Below are 27925 nucleotides of genomic sequence, written 5' to 3' on the forward strand. Positions count from 1 at the left end.
AATTAAAGTACTTGCTGTAACAGGAAGCTGCATTAGAAAACAACTTTGCACTTTTGAGGACACACACTGTGTTTCTTGTTATGCCAATTTATTTTAATTAATCAGAAAAACATTTGTTTGAGGTATTAGCAATGCTAGTGCTTAGCCTGTCATTTTGCCTCCCCTCTAAATACCCAAAATGGCCATTCTAAAGCAGAGCACATATGGCACAAGAAGGAATCTCTCCTTCTGGCACTTCACTAAAAAGGAGCAGTAGAAATTCAATGGGCCAAATCTTTGTCATTCCACTCACCTGGAGTAGAGCTGAGCTATGCTTCATAATGGAGTGATGGAGTTCATCACTGCACAGAAATATGATTTAACCCTTAATGGAGTGTGCAGTGGTGCTCATGGCATTACAGAAGCAAGCTCATGCTTTCCAGGGAGGCAAACCAAGCAACTGACAAACTACACCATCTCCCAACAGGCAGCCTGTGACTCGGATTTAACCTTGAGAATCACATATGGTAGCTGGTCCAAAGTCCCACCAAGACACAAAAGGAAAACTGACCGTAAGGGAAAGCTGGAAGGACCAAACAAGTTTAGACTGCTCCGAGGTGACAGTCCTATAATACAGAGTGGAGATAAATATCCTCCAAGGTATTTAAAGACAAAAAGGAATAAGAGGATGACATTTCTCTCATTGCTGAAATCGACACTAAGTATTATAATAGCTGTTCAAGCAGCTCCTCTTCAACAGCGTCTGGAAAATAGAAGTTAAAACCACCACCTTCCATGTTCCTGTTTGCATCCTTCATTCAAATAATGAATGCTGACCAGCTGTTTTTCCTTACCTTGTCTATCAACCTGAAGTGGTTGGGTCAACCTTCTCCAAATAAAGTTGGGCCACCCAAAAACATGTTATTGACATGACTTCTTAAAAATTTCTGTTCCTGAAGTTTAAAAAATTGTATCTTTACTATTTCAATATTTTCATTATTAAATTTGTTATTAAAATGCATTTTAATAACATATTTTGAATTTTATTCCACAATGTCTGTAGATGCCTCTCATTTAGAAATGCTTAAATAAAATAAAGAGCACTAGAAACTTTATTTTACTCTTATTTGGACTTAAGTCATTGGGTAATTTGAAAATTCCAGGGGCTGGCATACCAAAATAAGCACCAAACACCTCTAGAAATGGCAAAATCAAATGCAGGATTTGCCCTGAGACATGCAGGAAAAAAATGCTACCAACATCATCAGTATTATCACCTAACTGGAACTGTTTGTCCTACCAGAAATACTAACAAGCTGGGGAAAAAAAGCAGTTCTGACAGTTGCATAGCAACCAGGAAAAGGAAGGTGGACATTCCCTGAGGACAAGTATCGCACAAACATGGGTCAGACAGTAATTTGGCTCCTACTAAGGTTGCTGGGTGGTGCCAGCCTGACCTTAGACCAGCTACAATCCAGCAGGCAGTGATTCCCGTGTGCAACTCTGCCAGCTCTCTGCCAGCGTCTTCTTACATGCGGTCAAGCCAGCTATTAGCATCCAAATGGTATGAAAGCTATCAGAATAAATAAGCAAGAAGACCAAGTCAAACAGTATGTATGAAATGGCAGCACCAAGCAAGAAGTTCTCCAGTCAAGGCAGTTTCAGCACTCGATGGCTCCGCAGCATGGCATGTAAGGAGCTGCTGTACGCTGCAGACTGAGAGCGAGAAGTGATCCATCCCAGGCTCACAAGCCAACAGTCACAAAATCATCAGCAGGAAAGCCAGCCTTTCCATGAGTCTCTTAAAAAGAAGACCTGAAAATACCTGAGCTTGCATATTTTGCCTACCTTAAACTCCTGCTAAAGTCACTGAGATCAAGCCCTATGCAGTATCCAATTGCTGATTTACTTAGTGAAGTATCCTCCTATTAACACATAAAATACTGTGACTTGTAACCTCTGTAACTATTCCATGCTGCTGCGACAGTGCCTACGCTGCCTAGTGGATTTGGTATATTATAACTATTATCAGTAAAGATACTTCCTCATATGGAAGAATCTACCATATTTTAGTAGAAGAAGGAGAAAAATGCTGTATGTTAAAGCTTATGAAGAGTGAGCTTCGCTTTTAATTACACACCAGTGAAGACCAAGCAACCAGAGAAGGGTAACCAAGGAGAAAAATTTGCCCCTAACCTTTCATCCTCTTTCACAATCATCTCATTTTTTTCTCTTCGATTTTTAACCTTCTCTGTCACTACCAGCAACAAAAGCTGCTTCCCCCCTCCCCCTCCACCCTCCTCTCTTTTTTTTTCTGTAAGAACAAACAAACAGTTGCCATTTCAGTCAAAGCAATGTTATTCTTTGGCTAGCTGGCACTGGTTTCAGCTCACAGGGCGAGCAGTTCCTTTGGCTCCCATCCAGCACAATGAATAAACCATTCTGGCACCTCCGTTTGGGCTCAGAAATCAGTGCCTCAGACCTGTTTCCAACCTGAGCGCTTCCAATTTACAGCACTCCATTGCCACAGGAAACACACCAGTCCAATATGAAATGCAAATATATTTGAAACAAAGCTTTCTTGAATGCTCTTAGGTCTTTTTCTACTCTCTTCTTCCTCCCCTCTTTAATGTTTGTAGGTTGGAATTTCCAGCTCTATTTTTTCTGCCAGAAGTTAGACTTTTTGCATCAAGTCTTTCATTCAGGTGAGACATTTCCTCCAAAATGCACAGCAGCGGCAGAAATCATAGACAGATCTTTATAATCTTTTCCCTTTTCTCACTTCCCAGCTTTTATACAGGGCACTCTGAGGGTTGAGAAGATTTTTCCCAAAATTACAACACTAATATTCTGATAGACATGCAGCCATCCAGTGCAAGACTTTGGACTCTCACAGTGCAAGATGGAAAACACAAGGAAAATTGCAAAACAAGAGAAACTATGGTTCAGTAAGTGCAAAGGCTAGCTAAATGGATTAAAACTGCACGACTAAGCACTTAAGACTCTCCTTATACTCTGCTCTCTGGCAGAATAGCACTAAGAGCAGAATTCCACTTTACAGGGATAAGGGACAGGACAAGGAGCTGCTTGTGAAAAGGGCAGTAGACGTGAATGCAAAGTTTGAGAAATTGCAATGAGCGCTGTGTTTCAGTGCTTGAGTTATTATTTTCTCTTTCCTCCCCCCCCATTTTTCACACCATTAAAATTCTACCGTAGGCACCAGACTCAAAATGAACAAATGAACATGCATTGTTTGGTATTGAAATCCACAGGCACTGCCGTGGTGGCTGCTGGAGCTGCAGCGACACTTGAAGCTGACCAGCAGAAACCACTCTGGCGGTTTATGGAGGGAATGCCAGAGTGACAGGTTAAATACAAAACTAATCCACTCGTCGTGTTTCTGCTGCACAGGTGTGTTCAGGGATTATCTTTCTGCTACACAAGGCACTTATGCTACTCTCTAAAGATCCTCTCTCTTCCCTCAAGTTCCTCAGTCTATCTGAAATAAACTTTCCGTGCCTACTGTGCTGAAAAACTTCCAGGGAAATAAATTCTGTAAAACTTCAAATGTTATCATTACATCTTGTATGCAATAATTTGTCAATCATTGTGGCATGCACACTTCCGAGTCTCTTAGCATCTAAGCAGATGGAAGTTTTCCACAGTCTTTAAAGGGACCTTAAACGTTAACCCCTTCCAGTGCCCTGCAAAGAACAATTTGGGAAAAAAAAATAATTAAAACTTTCAGACCACCTCTAAATCCCGCACATAAATATACTATGTGAAGCCAAAATGGAGACAAACTGTAAAAAAAAGATGCAAGAGCCCTGAGACATGTTTGAAGTTGTCAGACAAAAGTTAGAAATTAGAAGCAGAAGTAAATTGAAGAGGTTCTACTTAATGGACAGCACAGTAAGTATAGGTTCTGGTTTCCAACAAAAAGTGACATGCAGTAAAATATTTAGGCAATGCTTTGAGGACTATGTAGCATTTCATAAATTAGAGGGCTTTAGTCAGCTTTCCATGAGACAGCAACCAATCCACAGTTCAGTCAGAGGAGAACTGTTTGTGTTTTATTCCAGGATGGATTGGAGGAACTTCTGGCATGGACTGACACTGATATAAACCACTCAAGAGAAGAAATGGAAGACAAAGCAAACTCTTTTAAACAGAAACTACCACAATACTCAGCTCTAGCCTAAATTCCCAGATCAGAAAACCAAGTGATTAAAACCAAGGAATGTATGTTCAAAAGCCTTTGTATAATTCACAGTTATGTTTGGAAATACTTTATTTCACATTCCATTAGCAAACAGGGTATCTTATGCAGATCTATAGAGATGTAGTAATTGGATTTCTACCTCCATATTAGTGTATTTTATTTTAATTCCATGCATGAACATTGTGGTTGTCTGTAAACTGGTGAAAACTCCTGATCATACAAAGCCATTTCAGCAGGTGTAACCTGGTCTAGGAAGTGTCTCACAGACCATTAGAAATCAATTGCACTGAAACACTCAATTGTGTTAAGCGTGTCTGTGTAGCTTTGGGGAGAGAACATAGTGTAGTGGTTGTTAAAGAAATGGGAGAATTAGAACAGATGAATCCCATCGTGATGGTATCAGAGAATGCCTGGGTGACCTCAGGCTAGTCACTTGTGACCTCTGTAAAATGGAAATAATCACACTTATCTGATTCAAGGAGGTACCAGGAGACCTACTGTTTCCTAATTGTTTAGACACACAGACTGGAAAGGCACAATATAACTACTTCTGCTATTAAAGACAAGTTACATGGGTTAGGTTTCTGGAAATATCTACTGGTGACACAATAGATTTTGCCCATCTGTGTAAAAGTGTCAAGCACTGCTATTATTTTGACCTCATTGATAAAGAAAGAATGGGTGGTCTGGTGGACTGAAGCACATTTTGGCTGGAAGCTATTACCCTTTGATGACCTCTTGTTTCAAGTTTCATTGGTGTATCAGAAAAGTTACATGCAGCAACAATAAGAATTTCTGTAACTCATTCTAGGAAAGCACTAAAAACTGCTTTGTCTCCTCTGATTCCCTTCTCCTCTGTACTAATGATATTTTTCCTAATCAAGAATATATCAATGGCAGGAAGTAACGTCACTCCCTTCTGGTTTTACCTGACATTTCTGTGGGTGCTCATTGCATATGTGAAGCTATACCAACCTCAGTTGTCCCACGCTATTAGAGAGGTGTAGAAAAACTGACTGCAATAGAAAGAAGGGCAACAAAAACGATGATAATTTAAGAGTAAGAATGAATTTTAAAACAAAATGCCTAAATGAGGAATGGCTTGAGGTGTAACGTAGATCCTTGTGACAGTCTCATCTAGTCATTCGGTTTCTGGGAGAGAAGTTGTTTAAGACAATTTGGGCAGGATTTATGTAAACTGAGTAGCGAGGAAAAGAGTAGATTTACATGAAAACATAGCACAAGTGACCATCAAGTGGTGATAGTTTTACTGTTGAAATGCGACTCTCGAGAATTTTTACAAAATCTCCACATTTCGCCAGGCATGACAAAGCAAGAAAGGGGTCAGTGTACATTAGTTTTAACCTGGAGTAATCCACACTGATTTTCATTTCAACCAGAACAATTTCATACCAGAAACACCCATACAGAATCCAGGTATCAGCACTTCTGTCTAAAGTACTCATTTACTGCAAAGTATCTTTCTTTTACTCAGTGTATTTGCCAGGATGAACCACTCTGTCCTTTATGTAAGTAATGCTACCCCCAGTCACATGTGCCTCAAACCCAGACTTGACTAATGCATGAATTGTTATGCCACGCTCCTTATGAAATTCTGTGTCCTATCAAGTTGCCACAACAGTGCCACTAGATTTATAGCTATAACTAAATCATCCGATCATACCACTTCTGTGCTGTGCTTCTTCCATTACCACCTAATGTATCAAAAGCATCGATTTTACACTTGTGAGCTTTCCTGCTGAAGCACTCCAAGGTCTTGCAGCGCTTTATTATATCCCAAGCCCACTCCCATAGCTGTCATGTTAATGAGGCATGTGTCGCTACTTCAATTTTTCTGAAGCAGGTCACAAAGCTCAATTCTCCCCTCATGTGGGAGAACCTGGAGTCCAATTCCTGAGCTGTCATGGCTAGCTGATTTTGAATAGTGCATATGATGACACAGACTCTCTTATTACCGGACTGGCCATCACAGCATCTCTTGCTCCTAAATGCTGAAAAGAAATATGGCCACTTACGTTTTCAGAATGCTTTTCTCTATTTACAGGATGTTGTACTTATAATGCCCATTGTCCTGAGGTGTCCAAAATGCTGAAATTACAATCCGCTTAACTTCAATAACTCTGAGAGGCAGATTTTTTGTCTCTACAATGCAGGTCTTATTTAAATAGAATGAAAATGAATCACAGTGAGATTAAGAGACTAAATCGGTGGGATCTCTAGAAACACCTTGAAAACCTAGAGAAATATAATGTAACAGGGAAAAAATCCTGATCATCCAGAAAGGAGCAATATATTTTAAGACAATAAGGAAAAACTGCCTGTAATTTACTGCCCTGCCCTGGCACCTTGAGTTAGGACAGGCAAGAATGACAACAAGTGGCAACAGTAATTTTTAGGCTACTCCAAAAGGCATCCCAAACAACCTTACTACACTCTGCAGTGGTCAATTTCTAAGTAATTCTGATGTCCTAAGGAGTAAAGGTTAGGTATAATTAGGATGCAATTAATGAGGGCCAATCCCACCTTCTTATTTTGATCACTCTTACCAATGAGACTGCTTGCTGTTTGAGACACTTGATGAGCAAAGGGGGCAGATTTGGGTTTCAGTAGTTCAAGTAACATAGAGTCACTGGTCTTCTGCCCCGCCACTGCTGCCGTTAGTGAATTGGTGCATATTTTCATATTACTTTGACATGGCAATGTTAGCTGACCTCTTGCAAGCAGAAATGTGACGTACTATATGTCAGAATTTTACCAGGTTCTGTCATACAATTGTATGATTTGAACCATTTTGTCTTCTTGTTACACTCTCTTTGCTTCATACAGAAAAGGCTTTAATTAGTAGGCTTCCACTAATTATTACATGGAAAGAGAAAAAAGATCTATTAACTCTTCCCTGTTAAAAGTCAGGGAAGGCTTTGAAGAAATGTTTCGAAAAGGGTGCCTAAACTTCAGAGATTAACCATCCCTTACCTACGGTGATATGAGCACATGTGAAAAGCCTTCAGCAAAGACCTGTGATGCTGTGGACATATCAGCAGAATGGAGTAGGAGCACACCAGTATTTTTCACTTGCAGTCAGGATTTTCAAAATCTCTAAAGTTTGTAAGAATCAAACAATGATCACTGCCCTCCATTTTATACATTGAAGAGCCAGGCACCAGTGTTTAGGTCACTTGGCCAAGGTGACAAACTGTCACTAGTCTTCTGACTACCATTGCCAGACATTACTTACTACAAAATACCGGCCTTGCAGTTGTAGACTTTGAGTTAATGCCAACCACACATTGAAACATCAGACCAGTTATTTCATCTGTATTTGGGGGCTTTGTCTCAAATCACATGGCAGGAATTAAAAATGAACAAATCTTTTAACCCTTCAAATTCAGGTGTTTCCAAACTGTCAGCAAAATTAATTCTTACGTGGGATGCGTATACTGGGGCTTGTTCTCAAAGGCTTAACCCAATTGACTCTAAAGTAACTGTGACAGTCTTTCATATAAATCCCTCCAAGATCAAAGGCTTTTCCTGGGCCATAACTGTCTATCACATCAGCTTTACTACCAAGCATGGGCACTAAGGGCTTGGTCCTGCTGTTAGACACACGGTTAAGGATTGCCCTCTCTTGAACAAAACAACCCTACTGCTTTGCACCCAGGTACACATGGGAAGTAACTTCAAAGGATACACTGTGGTTCATACTCACACAGCAAGAAGCTGCACTATCCCCTCATGCCATGATCCAAATACCATTTTCAGAAAACTCACACTGTATCCACAGAAGGTACTTTTTCCTTTGAGTTAACTGCCTCACACATGTTAACCCAATCCTTTCCTGTCTACTCAGAGCCTCAAATCTTCCACCCAGAATACCTAAAGCTATCACTGCTTTAGTTGAAGAATTTGTTGGGGTCACACGATGGTTTGAAAGCTGTGGTTGAGATTAATAGTGTGTTATAGTAAACACAGTGAATAATGCAAAGCACAGAAACTATGAAGGAGGAAGTGGAGGAGACACCTTCTATGGCTGTGCCTTTATTGGATGTTTAGGTTGAAAGAACATACAGGTCAGACTGAGACTTCTGGCATCTCCTCCCTTAGAAATTAATCACTGGTTCACAGTGGCCTGCAAATTTCAGCTTATAAATAAAGTTCAAAGCCCCTGGGTCCTCATTTTAAGATGGAGACATATAGCTTGAAAACACCTAAAGGAACAAGCCGTCACAAAGTTTAAGCTCATTCCCAACCGAGAGATCCATTTCACAGTAATATTACAACACAGCCACAAGTACACAAGCATCAGACTTCCTGCCTGTATTTTACAATACTTTGCACTTCCACACTGTTTTTCATCTGCTGAATGGAAAAATTTCTGGTGAACATCAGCTATTACTTCTCAAAGTCATAGCACAACCCTGCAGGAGCTGAGAGCACACACTGCCTCCTACAAGCTCCTCAGCCATACTGACATCACCTCAGAGATGACACATACCCAAAAATGACAAGTTCCCTGCTGTGCACCTAGAAATCTGAAGATATTTAGAAAAAAAGATTAGCTTACTCTTCGAAACCTGATGTCTGCAAGTATGGAGCCATGGACCCTTTTTCTCCTTCACCATAGCCTAAACCATGGTGCCAATGCTCTATCCTCCATTTACAATGGAGAAAAGTGAAGTTAAGCTTTTTAGCTGAGAAGCCTGTGGCAGAAACCAGAAGGCTGAATTCCTAGTACTAGCTCCAATCTTTGGACAAATCTGCCTTCAATGTTTTGTTCTAAAGCTGCCTAGAAGCATTTTTTCCATACAGAATCTGCTCCTCTGGGGGCTTTTTTTCATGTTAGTCACAAATCTCTCAGTATAACCTGAGGTAGACCAAAACACTGGCAGTCCTGCAGTGCAAAAGCGTATAATGGGCCATAAATTAATGTTTCATTTCCTTTAATAGTGTAATGATTAATTCCTTTTTCAGAGCAAGATCTTGTTGCACATTTGATAGTTAGACTATAAAGAAAGAACCGGGGTTTTTTAACACTGGAGAGGATCAAAGCCAGAATGCTCTATTTTTGTTTGTGCTCTTGTGGCTTGACTCTTCAAACAGATTTTTCTCCCCAATTTTGTTTAAAAAAAAATATCCATCTCAGATGAGACCTTGCACAGCTTGTCAAGTTTCAACCCACAGCGAATTTTTACTGCAGATATAAACTTCTGAAAGTAGGGGTTTCTAATGGAAATGCTGACATAACCTTAACTGTACCAATGCTGCTGTAATGCTCAGGTTACCAGGAACATTTCTGCTGCCAATTCAGTTTAACAAGTCTGAATGCATATAATTTGTTCCAGTTGTCTTTCCTTAGAGAGGGGCTCCTTTGTGCACACTTTTCAATGTGGTTTGCATTAAAAGAAAGAAAAACCCCTACTCCTATGTAAATTCATATACACACTGATATGGTTTTATCACAGCTAAAAAGCTATAAATCTGCTTTAACTGATTCAACGTGTTCCCTGCTGGCCTGGAAAGGTGACTCATTTCATTGCTGCCCTTCGCTGAATGTGACAATCAGAACTTTGCTTTGTTCTCTTTGAGATATTTATTCTTTAAAAAAAAAAAAAAAAACAACCCAACTCTGACTTTCTGTTTATTCATATTATCCACTTCTGATTCCCTTTGTTTGAGCCCAAAGGATTTTAGCTGGGTCAGGATTTGACCCTCGTTATCCTTGGCATCTAATCCAAATGCCTCCTACTAATATCAGTGATAAGAATCTAGTCCTATGGCAAATGATTTGCTTCTCACCTCTGGTTCATCCTGAAGCCAAACAACTGCCAGATTAAACAAATACTCTCAGGAGGCAAAGTGAATTCATGGGGCAAGAGCTTAAGTGACAGCAAGGTAAGTGGGGACTTCTAGAGCTTCATGTCCTTCGAAAGATCTGCCGATTACACACTGAAGTCTTTCTCATCTTTTCTTCCGGCAGTAGGAATGAAACGAGCGAAACAAAAACTCAACAGGACAGCTCCACTGCTCAGTGAATAAAAGTAGGAATAATTCATGATCTGATCCTCCTCACATCTGCCAGTTTACAACTTCTTACTTGATATTCAGGTTCTAAGAGGTAATGGCTGATGCTTGGGAATTCAAAACCTGAACCTTGTTGTCATCTTTACAATGGAGATAAATTTGGAGGAATAATTTGATGACAAATTTTCAAATATGACAGTGCGTTTTTGGATGGTTTCAGTGAGGTCAAGTAGATGCCAACTGTGAGAATCAGGCCAAAATGACCAGATTGAGGCTCCTAACTAACTTCTCAGGCTTCTATGGACCCGTAGTCAGCCACAGATCTTTCTACAATGAGTAGAAAAATAGGAATCTCCTCAGGATGATTCAGATCCTGATGGCCTAAAATGCCTCTAAATAAAGTGAAAGTATATGATTAACAAGTTGCTTGTTTAATTTTCAGCCTAAAATTAAAAGGCAGAAATTTAGGTCATGGTTTCTCAGGCTGTACTCTGAATATGTTCCCAACTTAGAGGATATATTCAGTGAAAAATTATATAAAACTAGTTATCAAAAGACTTTTTCTCCAAGCACCTCTCCTACCACCCTTTTTTTTTTTCAATCATCACCACTGTTCTAAAAAAATATTCTTTTATTAAAGACTATTATAAAACTATTGCTAAACACATCATCTTTTTAAACCTTTCCTCTCCTTAAGACCTTTATTCCTGAACTTCTGAAAGGTTGGGGTGAGGGTGGTGGTGGCGGCAAAGTTTTAATAGGCAATCCAATAACGCAAAAAACATTTTTAATTTTTTAAAAGACACTTGGAATATGATTGACATTATATTCCTATTCGTCAGTTTCCCTTCTGTAATTATGAATTACCATTATGAGTAACATTAATTGCTAATGGACTCTGCAAATCTCTGATAAAGAATGCAGAGATTAACTGTTATTCTTACTGAACATGCTTACTCAGGTAGTAGAAAGAGAAGCAACAGAAAGCACTGCACCCATACAAAACATAGAAAGAGAATAGACCCTCTGTCCACAAGACTTTTTGGAAAAAAATGAAAAAGCCTTACATGAAAGACAAATTGATTTAATTGGGATTTATTGTTAATTATTAGATGAGCAAAATAGCAATTATTAAGATTACATTATCAAAGGTTCTTTTACTTTCCTCAGTCAGATCCCTGAAAATTCTCCACTTCTAAGAAGCCGTACATGATACTATTCTTTCTTTGAAATGCATTAATATTCTGTGTCTTTTGGGCTCCCTGCTGCAGTTTGATTTCTCTGTGACCATCTCTTCCATCCCAGTGTTGTAAACATCTAACCCTGTGCTTAAGCAGGATTCCAATGGGCCAATTCACGTGCCTGAAGTCAGACCTCGAGCTCAGAGAAGTGATGCCTGATGCAGAGCAGGCTGATACTAAGTTCAGCCTTTCAGCTGGTAACACTGGGCTGCAGAAGGCGTCTGAAAACAGTCGTGCCTGTGTGGCAGACTGTGCAGCACCAAACACATCAAGGATACAAAAGAAAAAAAAAATGTGCACATTCATAGATAGATCAAAAACTTTCAACAGAAAGTGCCCTGTGATTGTCTTCAACAGCTCGAGGCTAATCATTAAAGTTAAAAAAAAAAAAAAAAAAAAAAAAAAGAAAAGAAAACAGAACACATTCTTTTAGGTTCAGAAGGTCCAGACTGGTCCAATTTAGTTGCAAATGTGAAAGAAGTTCCTAGGGAAAGCTACTGCTTCAAACTGTCCAGCACTCTAAACAAAGAAGCGGCAAAGGCAGTACGCAAATCTGCGTTAATAACCTGACCGCACATTTTGTTGGCCAAGCTGCTAATTCACGCAGATTTCACTAAATAGAAGCAGCACACTGTGGCCTTTTTTTGGCTTCTGGGTTCAAACTGGTCCTGATTTGGGCTATTTTCCACTGAAATCAAGGATCCTATGGAAGTCATGCTCACTGCCTAGGAATATTTATCTATGTACTCAACACCATTTTCCCTCCTTCCGTCCACTGACAATGTGGTTTGTGCCTGAGGTGAAGGCTGCATTGTCCACACTTCACACTACACTGAACACTCCTCTTGGAATTTAAGGTATAACAACACAGTTAATCATACCTATCTACCAACCACTTCTCCCTCTCTCCAGCATCATTCTGAGTGACTGGCAGTGTGACCCTCTACTGCTGGGGTTTTTTTGTGAATAAATGCCTTTAGGGTGGCAAAGGAGTAGAACTGGTTCAATCAGTGAGGAGCAATCCGCACTGTCAGAATAGAGATGTACTTAAGGGAGAAACCAACGAAACTGTAGTACACATATTCAGAAGTGGGTGATAAGACTTCAAACTGTATTAGTTCCTTCCTACACAGACTTAGTAGATGTTACCACCAGTGCCATCTAAGTAAAGTAATTTCTAGAACCAGAAAGTTAGTTTTAGATCTTCTTAACAACTTTCTGGTATCACCTTACTTCTGATAGAATTAAATAAAATCCATGCCCTGGTCTCTGAAATTGTGTTTGAGTATATTAAAGTGCCCAAAATGAGAGGTCATTCTGGATTTTGTGGCTCTCATCTCCTGAGGTTGTCTCAAATGTCAACATCCAGCCTTCCTGTCTGTCTGATATCAGCAACTTGGAGAAACACACCAGACACAACAAAATGACAAAAGCACACTTCACATTGAATGGCTGCTTGCCGATGAAAGACCTGGAAGAAGTCACGCACCTCGGCTTTGACTATGAGGCAATACAGTCAGCATTCTCAAAGGAATTCAGATGTCAGCTTTCCACAGATTTCGTATACTTTTCAAAATCTGTTCTTTGTCACTCTGAACATCAGCTCCCCAGGGAGATAACAGCCATTTCCCTCCCTCACAGTTGTGCTAAGCAGAGATGTACCTGCTAATGTCCCCAGTGCCACAGCTGTGGATGCTGAGGGAAGCAGAAAGCGATGGTCAGGCTGATGTGTTCTTCCTAAACACCATTACTTAAAGACACTCGATTTTTTTTTAATAGTTTATTTTTCATGATATTTACTGGTTCAAAAGGAGGATAGCTGCTGCCTCTGAGCCAATCATCAGCCTCTACATCCCTCTCCTTGGCTCGCACTCAACCTTTCCCAGCCAGTCAGCATCCTCTCAACAGCCACGCCATTATGTTCTTCTCCTCCCATACCACTGCTAGAGACAATATGGACCGACCCATGTTCTGATCCAACACAGTATTTGTTAGTTTCTTAAAACGATTAGATTAAAGTTTGGATCCTTCAGACAGTTGTGGCTTCCCATCAGTCACATACAGGTATACCTATGTGTACCAGTGTACACATAAAGTGATTGATGAGAAACCTGAAGAATCAATTAGTGTTTCTGAATGTCAATGAAGATACTCTAAGGCAGCTTACTACTCAAGTCGTGCTGAGATCCTCAAAGCAGGACATTTTAAGATTTGTGAAAGCAAACATGCTGAGATGTTTGAGAGAGCTGGGATTGTTTAGCACGGAAAAGGGAAGGCTCTGAGCAGCCCATCAATACTTTCAGGAAGCTTATAGGAAGATGGAGAGAGATTTTTTACCAGGGCCTGTAGTGACAGGATATAGGGGGGGACGTTAGTGAAAAAGGATGACAAGAAGGCTGAGGTACTTAATGCCTTCTTTGCTTCAGTCTTTAATAGTAAGGTAAGACTTTCCCTGGGTACTCAGCCTCATAAGTCAGAAGACAGGAAAGGAGAGCAGAACACAGCTCCCATGATGCATGAGAAAATGTTTAAAAGACCTGCTAAGCCAATTAGACATTCATAGGTCTATGGGGCCAGATGGGATCCACCTGAGGGTATTAATGGAGGTGGCAAAAGTGCTTGCCAAACCCCTTTCCGTTATCAACCAGCAGCCCAGGCTGACTTAAGTTCCACTTGACTGGAGGTTGGCAAATGTTACACCCATTTACAAGAAGGCCTGGAGGCAGAATCTGGGAGACTACAGACCTGTCAGTCTGACCTCAGTGCCAGGGAAGAAAATGGAACAGGTCATCTTGAGTGCTATCATGCAGCACATGCAAGACAACCAGGTGATCAGGCCCGGTCAGCATGGGTTTATGAAAGGCAGGTCCTGCCAAACTAACCTGATCTCCTCCTATGACAAGGTAACCTGCTTAATGGATGAGGGAAAGGCTGTGGATGTGGTGTACTTGGACTTCAGTAGAGCCTTTGTTTCTCACAATATTCTGCTTGAGAAACTGTCTTCTGCTGGCCTGGATGGGCATACCTTCCGCTGAGTAAAAAACTGGCTGAATGGCCAGGCCCAAAGGGTCATGGTAAATTGAGCTAAATCCAGTTGGAGGCCAGTCACAAGTGGTGTCCCCCAGGGCTTGGTGTTGGGTCCAGTCCTGTTCAGTATCTTTATCAATGACCTGGATGAGGGGACTGAATGTACCTTTAGTAAATTCATGGAGGGAAGTAAGTAAGTAAGGAGGAAGTGTCAATTTGCTTGAGGATAGGAAGTCTCTACAAAGGGGTCTGAACAGGCTGGACTGCTGGGCTGAGGCCATCGGAATGAGGTTTAACAGGGACAAGTGCCAAGTCCTGCACTTGGGACACAACAACCCCGTGCAGCACTACAGGCTTCAGGAAGAGTGGCTTGAAAGCTGCCTGGCAGAGAAGGACCTGCTGACTGAACATGAGCCAACACCATGCCCAGGTGGCCAAAAAGGCCAACAGCATCTTGGCTTGTATCAGAAACAGCAGGACCAGCAGGACCAGCAAAGTGATTCTGCCCCTGTACTCAGCATTGGTGACACTGCACCTCGAATCCTGTGTTCAGTTCTGGGCCCCTCATTACGAGAAGGAAGTTGAGGCTCTGGAGTGTGTCCAGAGAAGGGCAATGAAGCTGGTGAAGGGGCTGGAAAACAAGTCTTACGAGGAGCAGCTGAGGGAACCGGGGTCGTTTAGCCTTGAGAAGAAGAGGCTGAGGGGAGACCTTATCACTGTCTACAACTACCCTAACTGGGGTTTTAGTGAGGTGGGTGTTGGTCTCTTTGCCCAAATGACAGGTGATAGGACGAGAGGGAATGACCTCAAGCTGCACCAGCAGAGGTTCAGATTGGATATTAGGAAAAACTTCTTCACTGAAAGGGTTATCAAGCACTGGAACAGGCTGCTCAGGGAGGTGATTGAGTCAGCACAGTATCGTAGTATAGTTAAGGTTGGAAGGGACCTGAAAGATCATCTAGTTCCAAACCTCCTGCAGGGACATCCCACTAGATCATGCTGCCCGAGGCCCCATCCAACCTGGTCTTGAACACCTCCGGGGATGGGGCAGCCACAACCTGTGCCAGTGCCTCACCACTCTCATGGTGAAGAAATTCTTCCTAATGTCCAGCCTAAATCTGCCCCTCTCCAGTTTATATACCCGTTCCCCCCGATCCTATCCCCACAAGCCCTTACGAATAGCCCTCTCCAGCTTTCCTTTAGGCCCCCTTCAGGTACTGGAAGGTCACTAAAAGGTCTCCTCAGAGCTTTCTCTTCTCCAGGGTGAACAGGCCCAACTTTCTCAGCCTGTCCTCGTAGGGAAGGTGCTCCACTATCTGCTCCATCCTTGAAGATACTTAAATGACAGGTAGTTGAAGTGCTTAGGGATATTATTTAGTAGTAGACAGGTACGGTTAGCAGACAGGAATAAGGAATTCCTTATTCCTTTGGTATAAGGAATGAATTATTTACTATGAGAGTTATGAGACACTGCAATAGGTTGCTTAGAGAAGTTGTGGATGTCCCATCCCTGGAAGTGTTCAAGGCCAGGTTGGACAGGACTTTGAACAACCTGGTCTGGTTGAAGATGTCCCTGCCCATGGCAGGGGGCCTGGACTAGATGATCTTTAAAGTTCTCTTCTATGATTCTACAAAATACAGACATTCATATCCTAATTACTTTGGGTAATTTTAGGTAAAATAAACCTTTCTGGAGGTAGCATACATAAAAACAAAAGTGAAAATGTCAAACTCTGAAAAGTCTTTTTTTCATTAAAATTAAGTACCTGTTGATAGTACAGGTACATTAAGAATTGTGGATTTTTAATGTTTTAAATTACTTTTAACTTATAAGTAAAAAAACACCCAAACAATGGCTTGTAACACATCCAATACAAAATTAAAAGCCTAAAAAAGCATACATATTTATATTCCTATTAGTTGGTTCCATCCTTCATTTGAAAGTTTAGTTGGAAATTTTCCTGGAAGTGTCGAAATAATATTATGGACATTATTACCTTTCTGGAATGAACGGAACTTAGATAAAGAATAGAATACTGTATCTTCAAAAAGTAGCATGTTTCTTAAGTTTCAAGTGCATTATATTTGCAATTTACATGGGGATTTGTAACAGCAGTGCTGCTCCCTGGGTGTTACTTACTTTGGACAGACTTCTCTGAGGCTAAGTTTACACAGCTGTGGAAGGAAAATCTAGCCACAATCAATTAAAAAGTGCAACACAAATCCTTTGGACAGCATTCTCAGCCTGTCCTGCTGTTGAGACAGCTACTATTCTCTGAGAACGAGTGCTCTAACTGTATTAAACTTAGTCCTAACCAAAATAAGCTTCTACTAATTTCCACTATTTAAGGAACTTAAAGACCTGCCTTTGTCATTTAAGGTTTAAGCTGACTAAGCCTCATAGAAACAGAACGTGAAGGAACTAGAGCAATCAAACCCATTTACAGAGGTCAGAAGAGTGTCTGGGTTTTAGACATGATGGGCTTGTATGGTCTTTCCTTCTTATTCATATGAACTCTCAGATTATGGATTGATAGGTGGCATAAGTCATCACCTTTATTTTCCTCCTGATAGCAGAGTGGTGATCCTAACAGGTCACCAGTGGGCTGTCATTACCTGCACTTCTGATCATTGAACAACTTGAATAACCGCCCAAATGACACCCCCCGACACCCTGTCTTTGTGCGGCACATATTTATTACCAACCTGCTGAATCCTACACATAAAGAAGGCCTCAAGGAATGTAGTAGGTCTACAAATCCAGTGCAAGAAACACTGAGAAAAAGCCTTAAGTTTAACTAACTCACACATCAATAATAAAATAGCATCATCAACCCACTGTGGACTCTGAACTATTTCTTCTGTTTTTCAGCTGGTCAGTAAAAGAGGAGATTAGGGTCTTTAATCTCACTTGCTTTCTTTTCTCTCTTTTTACCTGATGGTGTGTATGTATGTGTACATATATATTCTCTAAACGAACAAAGACAAAGTACATCTTTATGATGTTGAGAAGACGAGGTGGAGTGTGAGTCTGGCTTTCTTTCCAACCACAGGGTCATCTACGTGATTTCGGATTTCAGTGTACTGTGACTGCAAGGAGTTAGATGTATATGTGTGCAGCAGGGTGCGAGGGGAGGGGGAGACCTGAACAGAGGATATGAATTCTAAGTAGTTTCCTGAATGGCTACAATAATGTATTTCCCCCAACTCTCTCTCTTTAGGATGACAATTCAGAGGAGAGAACCTCCTTTGAAAAATCCTGAAGGGAAAGCTTGTTTTTACCATAACAAATGCAACAAAAGAAAAGAAGAGGGAAGCTGGGAAGGGACATACACACACAAATTAGATGTCAAACTTTCTCTCCTTACTTGGAGATAACAGCATAGGAGGAAACCTCCTTAGAAGCTTAACATAAATGCAGCTAAGCTGTTGCCAGCTGCAGTAAACCTCTCTCTCACCTTTCTTTCTCTTTCAAGATATCTTTGAATGCCTTCTCCTTCGTCATAAATCAGACCTGTGAGCAATTATCACTCATGTCGGATGGCAGCAGCCTGAGTGGCCACAGCTATTCCACTGCTGTAATCTGCCCTTCGTCAGGTTACACTACCCTTGATGAAATTTCACATTTCTTTGCCAATGAGCGGTACCTCTCTGTTTATGACTCATTGTCTCACAGCAGAGAGCTATGAATCTCATTTCTGTTCTTGAAATTTGTTTAAGCAGAGTGGTCCGTATTGTGGTGCTGAGCACCCTCAGCTCACTTTCGGGGAGCCTCAGAGCATCCCAGAAGCACCGTGTTGTGCTGCTGCCTCAAATACTTACCCTGAGAGAATTTCTCAGCGCCTCAGAGGGAGATGTGGACGCAGAGACCCTCCTCTGAGGCTGAGCACGTGGTGCTGACGCCACTGTCACAACTGACAAGGAAACTCTGGGGTTTCAGCACTTCCACCCATGCCTCCCACCAGCCACGGGGTTCTGGCAGAAGCCTCGGTTGCGCAGGTGGCCCAAGCCCACCTGCGCCCCTCAGCCCCCCCTGCACCTTGCCCTCACAGAGAGAAGGGTTTATTTCTGGTGAACTGTTCAGCCAAAAGGAAATAAAATATCCCAAAGAAAACCAAATTCCACCCCCAAAAGCAAGGGGGCTCCAACCTGCAGCTCAGGTGAGGTTTCCAAGCTCTGCTCAGGTACCACAGTGGGTGGCTTGTTTCTTGCCACCCTCACCACAACCACACAGCCAGCAGAACATCATGTGAGGAGATTCCTCCCCTCCCAAAATCATAGAATCATAGAATAGTTAGAGTTGGAAGGGATCTGAAAGATCATCTAGTTCCACCCCGCCTGCCATGGGCAGGGACATCCCACTGGATCAGGCTGCCCAAGACCCCATTCAACCTGGCCTTGAACACCTCCAGGGATGGGGCAGCCACAACCTCCCTGGGCAACCTGTGCCAGGGCCTCACCACCCTCAGGGTGAAGAAATTCTTCCTTATGTCCAGTCTAAATCTGCCCCTCTCCAGTTTATACCTGTTCCCCCTCGTCCTATCACCATAAGCCTTTATGAATAGTCCCTCTCCAGCTTTCCTGTAGCCCCTTTCAGGTACTGGAAGGTCACCACAAGATCTCCTCAGAGCCTTCTCTTCTCCAGGCTGAACAAGCCCGACTCTCTCAGCCTGTCCTCCAAAATCCTTTTCTAAACTTTTTTTTTAAAAACTTTTTATTTTTAAAACAAATTCAAAAACCCAACTGAATGGCCACACCTGAAGGGGCTACAAGAAAGCTGGGGAGGGACTGTTTACAAAGGCATGTGGTGATAGGACTAGGGGCAAAGGGTATAAACTGGAGAGGGGCAGATTTAGACTAGACATAAGGAAGAATTTCTTCACCCTGAGGGTGGTGGTGGCACTGGCACAGGTTGCCCAGGGAGGTTGTGGCTGCCCCATCTCTGGAGGTGTTCAAGGCCAGGTTGGATGGGCAGTCTGATTTATTGGGATGTCCCTGCCCATGGCAGGAGGGTTGGAACTGGATGGTCTTTCAGGTCCCTTCCAACCCAAACCATTCTCTGCCCCGCACCTCGGCCAACTCCCCTCTCCGCGCACACGCCTGCGAGGCGAGCAAGAAAAGTAAAGTACAGAGAGACACAGAGAGAGCGAGAGAGTCACTCACCGTTGGAGGCGACACAGAGGTTCCCAGAGCCACTTTTAACTAAGAATGAATTGGGGACAAACTCCTCCTCGGAGTCGGAGCCCGCGGGGGCCGCGCCGCTGCCCAGCGCCCGCCCCGCGCCCGGATTGGCCGGCGGGGAGGGGGGCGGTGAGGGGGGGCTGGAGGAGGCGGAGGAGCCGCGCAGGGGGGGACCTGCAGGGGACACACGGGGGAACACGCACACACAGACGTGAAATAAAGAGGACAACAAAAAAGACACGACAAAACACACAGACAAGAGAGACAAAAAAAAAAAAAAGTTGAGCTGGGGTACGAGGGAAGGCTGACCCGCACCCCCAAACCCCTGCACGTATCTGCCTGCAGGCTGCTCTGAGGGGACGGGATGCTCTGCCTTGGGCTGTCACCATCCCATCGCGCTCGTGTCTGTCGGTTTCTGAAAGGTTTGCGGATATAAATTGGAGAGGGGCAGATTTAGGCTTGATATAAGGAAGAATTTCTTCACCATGAGGGCGGGAGGCACTGGCACAGGTTGCCCCGGGAGGCTGTGGATGCCCCATCCCTGGAGGTGTTCAGTGATGTAGTGGGACGTCCCTGCTCATGGCAGGGGGGTTGGAACTAGATGATCTTTAAGGTTCCTTCCAACCCAAACTATTCTATGATTCTATGATTTTGGGAGGGGAGGGAGCCTCTGGTGCAAGGTGGGCACCCACTTGTCGACAAGGCTGAGCATTGATGCGGGATGTGTTGTGCTGGAAGAAAAGTTTTGCCCCACGTACTGCAGGGGTAAATTATTCCTGATTTCATGTGAAACAAGTAAAGTCTTTTTAGGGGTTGGTTTTAACCATTCCCTTATCCAGTTGGAGCCTGAAACCTGCCTCAAGCAAGTGAAGGAGAGAGCCCGGCATCATTGTGCCATATTGAAGGATGTCAGGGAACCAACGCACTGACACTGGGCAGAACCAAAGCTCAGTACAGACAGTGTCATTTTGTTGACTAAGTCACGAGAAATGCAGTAAATTAGATACTTAGGTAATATGTTATACAAAAATATATTTTACATAAAGCTGCGCCTGATCAAGGCAGACATTCTACTGACTGCAAGGGAACTGGATCAGGTGCTTGGACGTTAAGCCAATCCAAACACATCCTGTAAATAATTAATAGTTATCAGGTTCTTATTCCAATTGGATTTTTAAACAGAACAAGGAAACTGGAAACCCCAAGCTGATGAAAAACTACTAGTCAAGCGTGGAGGTCAAATATGTGCAGTACATCGATAAAAACAGGGAATACGAATACAGACATAAAAGAGGTTAAAATACAGGACAATGCATTTAAACATGATCTTTTCTTCTTGATACATTTGATCTGAAAGTCATAATGATCTCTCACATTTTTTCCAAAATACTGAAATTATATCATGCAAAATCCATCAAAATAAAAGAGTAACAATCAGCACAGGAAAAGTAGTGAACATAAAGATGTTCCAAAAAAAAGACATTTTGAACACAACATAGCTGTACAATATTTCTTACTAAACACATGAACACTTCAAAAAAGGACACAAAACCAAAACAATAAAGCGGGTTTAACATTTAAATCCCCCAAGGCTGGTTCTGCTAAGTTTCTTTCCATCCTGGTCATCAGTTTTTCTCATGATAAGCCCTTGGATGTCACCTCCCTGGCATATGCAGAACTTATAAATTGCACATTATCATCAGAGCAGAAATTGTGATGTCGGAAGCAAAGCCTGGGAACTGGGGAGAGCATGAGACTTTACCTATGCTCAGAGGTACACAAGTGCTCACGGTCCCTGAAGGAGAAGGTACCCTTGGTACAGCTTTCTTGCATGAACTGCAGTTTGCGCAGTGTGCAGCCTGAGTGCAGGAAGATGTGAGCCCTCTGTGTCTTATTATGATCAGCAGTGGAGTTGTCTGGGTCTCGTTCCTTCTGACAACCCTCGAGACAGAGAGCTTCCTCCTTTAGGAATGCAGCTTTTAAGGAATGTGCAGCCCGCTTCACACAGCCTAACCTTTTTTGTGGTGGCAAGACTAAAACCTTCCCATTGTGTTAACTACCAGTAGGAGCTGGAGAGATACAGCAAAAAAAGAGACCATGTGCAAGTGGATAAACATTGCTTTCCCTGTCACAGACCCTGGCATGCACAAGAAGATTCAGCTCTAATTCTGATGTGCTCTTGAAGGAGCAAAGCCTCATCTGAATCATAGTCTTTGTTTGCAATGGAAATTTGATGAGCCCTGATATGCAATAAAGATTAAATTGTGACTTTGATTTGCTATGCATTTGTTACAAAACAGGGTGATACGTATTTCTAATACTGTGTAGTCAGAGCCTGAATTCTGGTATGATGAGGAGCGAAATGGAAAAAAAGTGTTAAACTTGTGACTTCGTAAAAACCCATACAGTTTTGCAGTGTACTCAAAGACACATCTTTCCAACCATTGAGAGAGACAAACTAGATATAAAAATGAATTGCAAGTCTCTGAATTATTTACCCAAGGACCAGTGAAAATGCATAAAAAGGAGGTTAATAATGTGACTACTCCAATAAAAAAAAAAAATATGTGGCAATTGACAGTAGAATCCCAATGCTCTCCCTGTGTTTTGATCGGACAGCATGTTTGGTCTATCTACATATAATATGTCTGTATTCTGGACATAAAGACTAGGAGCAGAATGGGCTGAATTTGGAATCATGACCTTGAAAGCAGTGTGTTAGTGCTTTTGTCAGCCCACATAAGAAACTTTCTGACATTTTCATGTGGCTGCAGGTTGGTTTTTCGTATGAGTTTTCCCCATCTCACACTGCTGCAGTTTTGTCAAGGATAAAGGAAAAATCTGGAAAAAAAAAAACCCAAACAAAAAAACAAAACCAAAAATAGCCAAAACCATTTTAATGAAAATTTTGGATTTTAATCAATGGCATCATTGCAGAGTGTACATGTGACGTTCCCATGGGCTTTCATAGCCATTACATATGCTTCCAGCAGTGCTGGAGCTGACCTTTACAAGTGGAGGTTCACTAAGAATTGTGCATACTGAGGGTTGCACTGCTGTCAAGGGCTCTGGAAATTAAAACCATATTCCCTAGAAAATTCCCTTTCAGGCACACGGTATTGGGGTGGATGCAACAAGAGATTCTGCAAGCTGCTGGATGGAAGGTGCGCACTGGTCGGCTGTGCTGGCAGCATCCAGTTAAAAATGCACAGGGAGCAAGTGGATACTCTCCTTTCTGACCTGTCAGCAGCTCTGTTTGTAGGACAAGGTTGTCATAAGCTATAGATCCTTTAAGAGAATTGCCTCCTTTTCTCTGTTTGAACAGAAAACCAAAACCTAAATCTGATCATTTCACAAAAAATAAACCAGGAGAAAGATGAAAGATATAAGTTTGTATCCTTCTCAAACGAGTATCTCATTGAATTTACTGTGACTGGAGGTCCAAGTAAAACAAGCAGGATTTGACCCACAAACTTTCATTCCAGCTGCCAGAGCAAAACTTCTAATTGATTAGTACAAAATGAATTTGCAGCAATACTGGGTTGCTATGAAACCTGAGCAAGTAGGCCAAGTCACTTTGTGGATTGTGCTGTTTCTCCTTCAAAAATATAAAACAGAAGGACCAGATAACACATTCATTATGCACACTCTTGCAATTTGGAAGCTAACTCAAGAAAAAATAAAATGGATTCCAAATATGGGCCCCTTGGCATCAATTTGTAACAATCTTATATATCTGCTTGCAGTCAATAGTCAAAATTATGCTCTTTGGACTTGAGGCAGGAATAATGTAAATGGAATGTCTCTGTGTGAATGATATGTTACTTGCACATATTCAGAGGAAAACAGAACGTAAACTCTATTTTATCTATATGCCAGTATTTCATATTAAGATTTTAAAAAAGCAAAGGAAGATATGGTACAGTTTCTGGTAAATTTATGAAAATAATCAGGATACAGGTTCATGCAAAGAATCTGTTTCCCATCTTAACTATGGAACTGCAAAATTCGGGCAACCACTTCAAATTTAGGGAAGAGACAAACCAGAGCAGACTCCAAATAGTTGCAGGAGAGTAAGATAAACAATAAACATGCTTTCAGTTTATGCTACACATTTGGCTGTAATCTTTCAGAATACTGTGTGTCTCTTCGTCTCTTGCAGGATCTGGCCTTCAGAGATCAAGAACTGATTTAAAACGGGCGTATTCATGCTAGTGGGAACAGAAGGATTGCCAGAAATACAGAACACTCGAGGAGATACTTAAATGAAGGACAATAAATTGTTTCATAGACTATATTCAGTAGATTATACTCATGTTTACAATTTGTCCCGAAAGAGGTGAAAAAGTGTGGATATACAAAACCTGACTTTTCACAGAACTGACAAGCCAATGGAATTACCCAGAATGGTATTATCTGCAATCAATAAATCATTAATATCAGATTTTTTTCCCATATTACTTTCTTCTATCAAGCTTCAACCAAGAATCTTTAAGAGCTTTACAAATATTGAGTATGTAAGCTCTGAAATACTGTTGTTGCATCTGTTGGGATCTGTTATCAGATTGACTGATAAAATTAGATTGTCTGTGGAGCAGACTTGCCCTTCTAACAGGTAAGAAAACTGAAGCACAGAGAAGTGAAATAAAGTCCTTCAAAATGCTATTGTTTCCTGTATCTGCATTCTGTAACTAGCCACTGAAAGTGTCTAAAAGCCTGTTCATCATACTCAAGATATTTTAAATTAGCAGAATTTCCACCATGGAGGAAGGACAGGGGAAGATGGACAGAAGTACTGTCATTGTTATTACCTTAGTGCAGCAACTACAGCAGTTCTCATTTAAGAACTGTTGCATTAAGTCATGCATCTGAAAATGCTTGACCCACATTCAACCTTAAAATATGACAGGTTTTGTTAGTATTGATGCACCAGTAATGGTAAGCAGCATTACAAACAAACATACAGCAGAACACAGCTCTGGTCTTTAAAATGTAGGGCACTGGTATGAATTATGGGTTCATAGGAAGGCTGTGTGAATGATAGCAGAGTGTCTACTGTAGTGTGCTGCCTGGGTGTATTATCCTGTCAAAAGGAAAAGAGTGTAAACAACTGCATGTCTTTTTTTGTCTTCCCCTTACTTTGCACAGTAGTTTTGTCTGACCTTTATTGACATCCAAGCTAAATCTTATTGATCTATATTATAACTGTAGCTAGTCTTGCACTGAAGAAAACCATGACCTGCTTACGGAAATGCTTAGGTACCACTGTCTGATAAAATAAATTAATTTATAAATGTAAAACGCGGGCAGTTTCACCCCACACTATATCTGATCCATTAAAACCCCACAAATATGAATTAGTGCTGTGGGGTTTAGATCTTCTTGAGTGAATGAGCTGTACTTGAAAGGCAGAGTGGACATCTGGACATCAGGACACCTCCAAGCAGCACCTCTGAGAGGGATTGCTGACAACACATGAGACAAGATGGGAAGAGCAGTGCCCTGCCTCCTTGGTAGTTGTTCAGTTCCCTGCAGAATATAAAAGGCAGTGATTTGTTCCACTAGTATTTCAAGGTATCAGAGATCCTGCTGGGTTGAGGAGGGGTATGGGAGAATATATGGCATTTTGCTTTTCAAGGAGAAAGAGAACATATTATTTGAAGACGAGCCCTGATTTTCACATGGTAAAATGCTGCTTTCTTAGCGTCCAGAAGCCTCACTCCCTAAGAGATGGAGAAAGAAGGAATTTTTCTAAGGGACAAAGAGTATTCATACCTTTCTCAGGGTGGCATATCATGCCTTTCTCACAGGGCAGCATATCATGCCTTTCTTGTGGACAGCATAAACCACCTCTGGAAAAAGAGCAAGCTGAACTAGCTGTTTGGCAAAACATGTCAGTGAATCAAGGGAGTAAGGAATTGTTGCACAGATTTATTACTGTTCTTTAACAATAGGTGGTCACAACATTGTTAGTTCAACAGGGAATATATATCTTATGTTTAGAATTGATTAAAAAAGCAGTCTTGGAAAACTACTCTTACTTATTTATATTATCTGAATTTCCACCTGCACTTATGTTGATTTTATTTAATTTAATTTTGTGTATTTGATTTATAGCTAGGGAGCCAGAGGGGAAAATAAATGAGATAAGGGGGACAAATGAATATCATCTTAATAAGAAAAACCTGGGCAACTGACATGTCACTAAAATTAAGAAATGAATAGCTGGGCCTCAAAAAAGAGAAATAATCACATACACTGTATGAAGACTGGCATATTGGGAAAAAAAGGGCCATGCAAGGTTAAGAAGGAATGAATAAATTCACTTGGACTGAGGTGGAGTATGAAGAACATATGTTACATGGACGTCACCTGCTTTGGGGGTGATTTGTGCTAATCTTCTAAATTCTGTTTTTCCTCTCCCCTTGTGCTATGAAGATATGCCATGTTTTTCTGTATCCATTTGCCAGGATGGTGTATTTTCTATTAAGGAAGTCAAAAAGTCACTGCCAGCAGGAACTCAGGAACATTCTTGTTCTTACAGTGCATACCTTGGGAAGACTTTCCTTTGTGTAGAAAATGTATAGAATGGCAAGAGCTGTGAGGGACAATGTGATGCTGGGATATGTAAAAGCACCATAACTGTATGTCTGTTATCTTGCCTCTGTCCCAGCACAGATAATGGGCTAAATGTTTGGACCTTACTCAGTTATTCCCCAAATGAAACAGAAGGTGGAAAGGGAAAAGAAATAACCCAGACCTCAAATCTCCCTTCCCTCAGCTCCTGAGGTTACTAACCTGACCCAAAACAGCAGAAAACAATTATCCATTGAGCAAGATGGAGAGGAGCAGGGAGGAAATTGTTCCCTTCTGAAATGCAGTTGCTCCAGGGCTTAGGGTGCTCTGGAACAGCACAGCCACACTTGAAATTTTTTTGCCAACACAAGAAAATAATAGAGCAGATTTTCAGAAAATTACACGGGCAATTGCCTGAGCCGGATACTCAGCTTGCTCATTTGTAGGAACAACAGTAGAAACAGATTGTGTAAGTTAGCTACATGATTTTTTGAAACATCAGTCTCCAAAGCTGAGATTGTGCTGTTATTCAAAACACAAACAGGTAATGTAATTTCCAAATATATATGGGAGATTACCTGTATATCTTTCAAAATCAAAGAAATAAGAATCAAGGAAGAGAGACTCTCTTCTGATAGAGATAGTAAAAACAATCCTAATCACCACAGAATATTTATATCATTCCTTGTGAAATATTTGTGCAAGTAATTCACATTATCTAAAGTTTTAAGGAAAATGCAAGTCCCTAATTATGGATCAGCATTACAAAAACTTGTGCAGCTTTGCTCAAACCCAACTTGTAAAAGAATAATGTAATCAGTAGGAAAGATGATGAGCTGCATGTGAAATGGCGTATTTCACTGTGACACTAATGCTGTATCTGATCCAAAATACCCAATGTAAAGTATGAAGTTCTCTGCAAATGATTACATGCAAATCTCCTAAAAGGTCCATTTTCCTATATTTGAACACCCGACTGTAGGCTTTGTAGAAATTACATTCTCTAAGCTTAATGCTAACAGAAAGTTTTACACTACCCTTGTAAAACTTCTCCTGATATGCTTGGTGAAGGCAGAACACCCTTTCACATTCCTGTTACCTTAGCAGGGAAGATCCACAATACATGGGCTGTTGCAAGACTTTTTCACCTGCCACAGCAAATAACTCCTAGAGAAATATTTTTTAGGGCAGGTGGCACTAATTTTCTAAAATTAACTTCTGAAGTGGTGCCAGAGAAGACAAAACTATGGAATACTAGAAACCAATCAAAATTGCATGACATTAGAGCCTACGTGTCAGGGAGCAAAACTAATTCAACCTACAGCCAAAGCATCAAAAAAATCCACAGGTTCAGCTCATGATCAGTCCCTCTGGGGGCTTCCTGGCTGGTGGGCGTGAGTTTTAGATAGAATCATAGAATGTTTTGGGTTGTAAGGGACCTTAAAGAATATTTAATTCCAGCCCTCCTCAAAGCTCCATCCAAGCTGGCCTCGAACATTTCCAGGAATGGAGCATGCACAACTTCTCTGCGCAACTTTTGCCAGTGTGGCAGCACCCTCACAGTAATTTTTTTTCCTAATATCTAATCTAAATCTCCCATTACCCCTTCTCCTATCACTATATGCCCTTGTAAAATGTCCCTCGCCATCTTTCTTGTAGG

At 41.5% G+C, this 27925-nt stretch overlaps 1 protein-coding gene across 10 annotated transcripts in view; it reads right to left on the reverse strand.

Moving 5' to 3' along the window:
* The window catches only part of TENM4 (teneurin transmembrane protein 4), a 606655-nt gene that overhangs the window by 246512 nt on the left and 332218 nt on the right, over window positions 1–27925 (reverse strand). For 7 of the 10 annotated variants that reach the window (XM_054066504.1, XM_054066489.1, XM_054066498.1 and 4 more), the window contains one exon: window positions 19672–19863. The exons of the other annotated variants lie outside the window; for them this stretch is intronic. In XM_054066504.1, coding sequence (XP_053922479.1) covers window positions 19672–19863 — 192 coding nt within the window. The remainder of the gene's footprint in view (window positions 1–19671; window positions 19864–27925) is intronic. 10 annotated transcript variants of the gene reach the window in all.

Source organism: Cuculus canorus, chromosome 1 (genome assembly GCF_017976375.1).
Source record: "Cuculus canorus isolate bCucCan1 chromosome 1, bCucCan1.pri, whole genome shotgun sequence".
Classification (NCBI taxonomy): domain Eukaryota; kingdom Metazoa; phylum Chordata; class Aves; order Cuculiformes; family Cuculidae; genus Cuculus; species Cuculus canorus.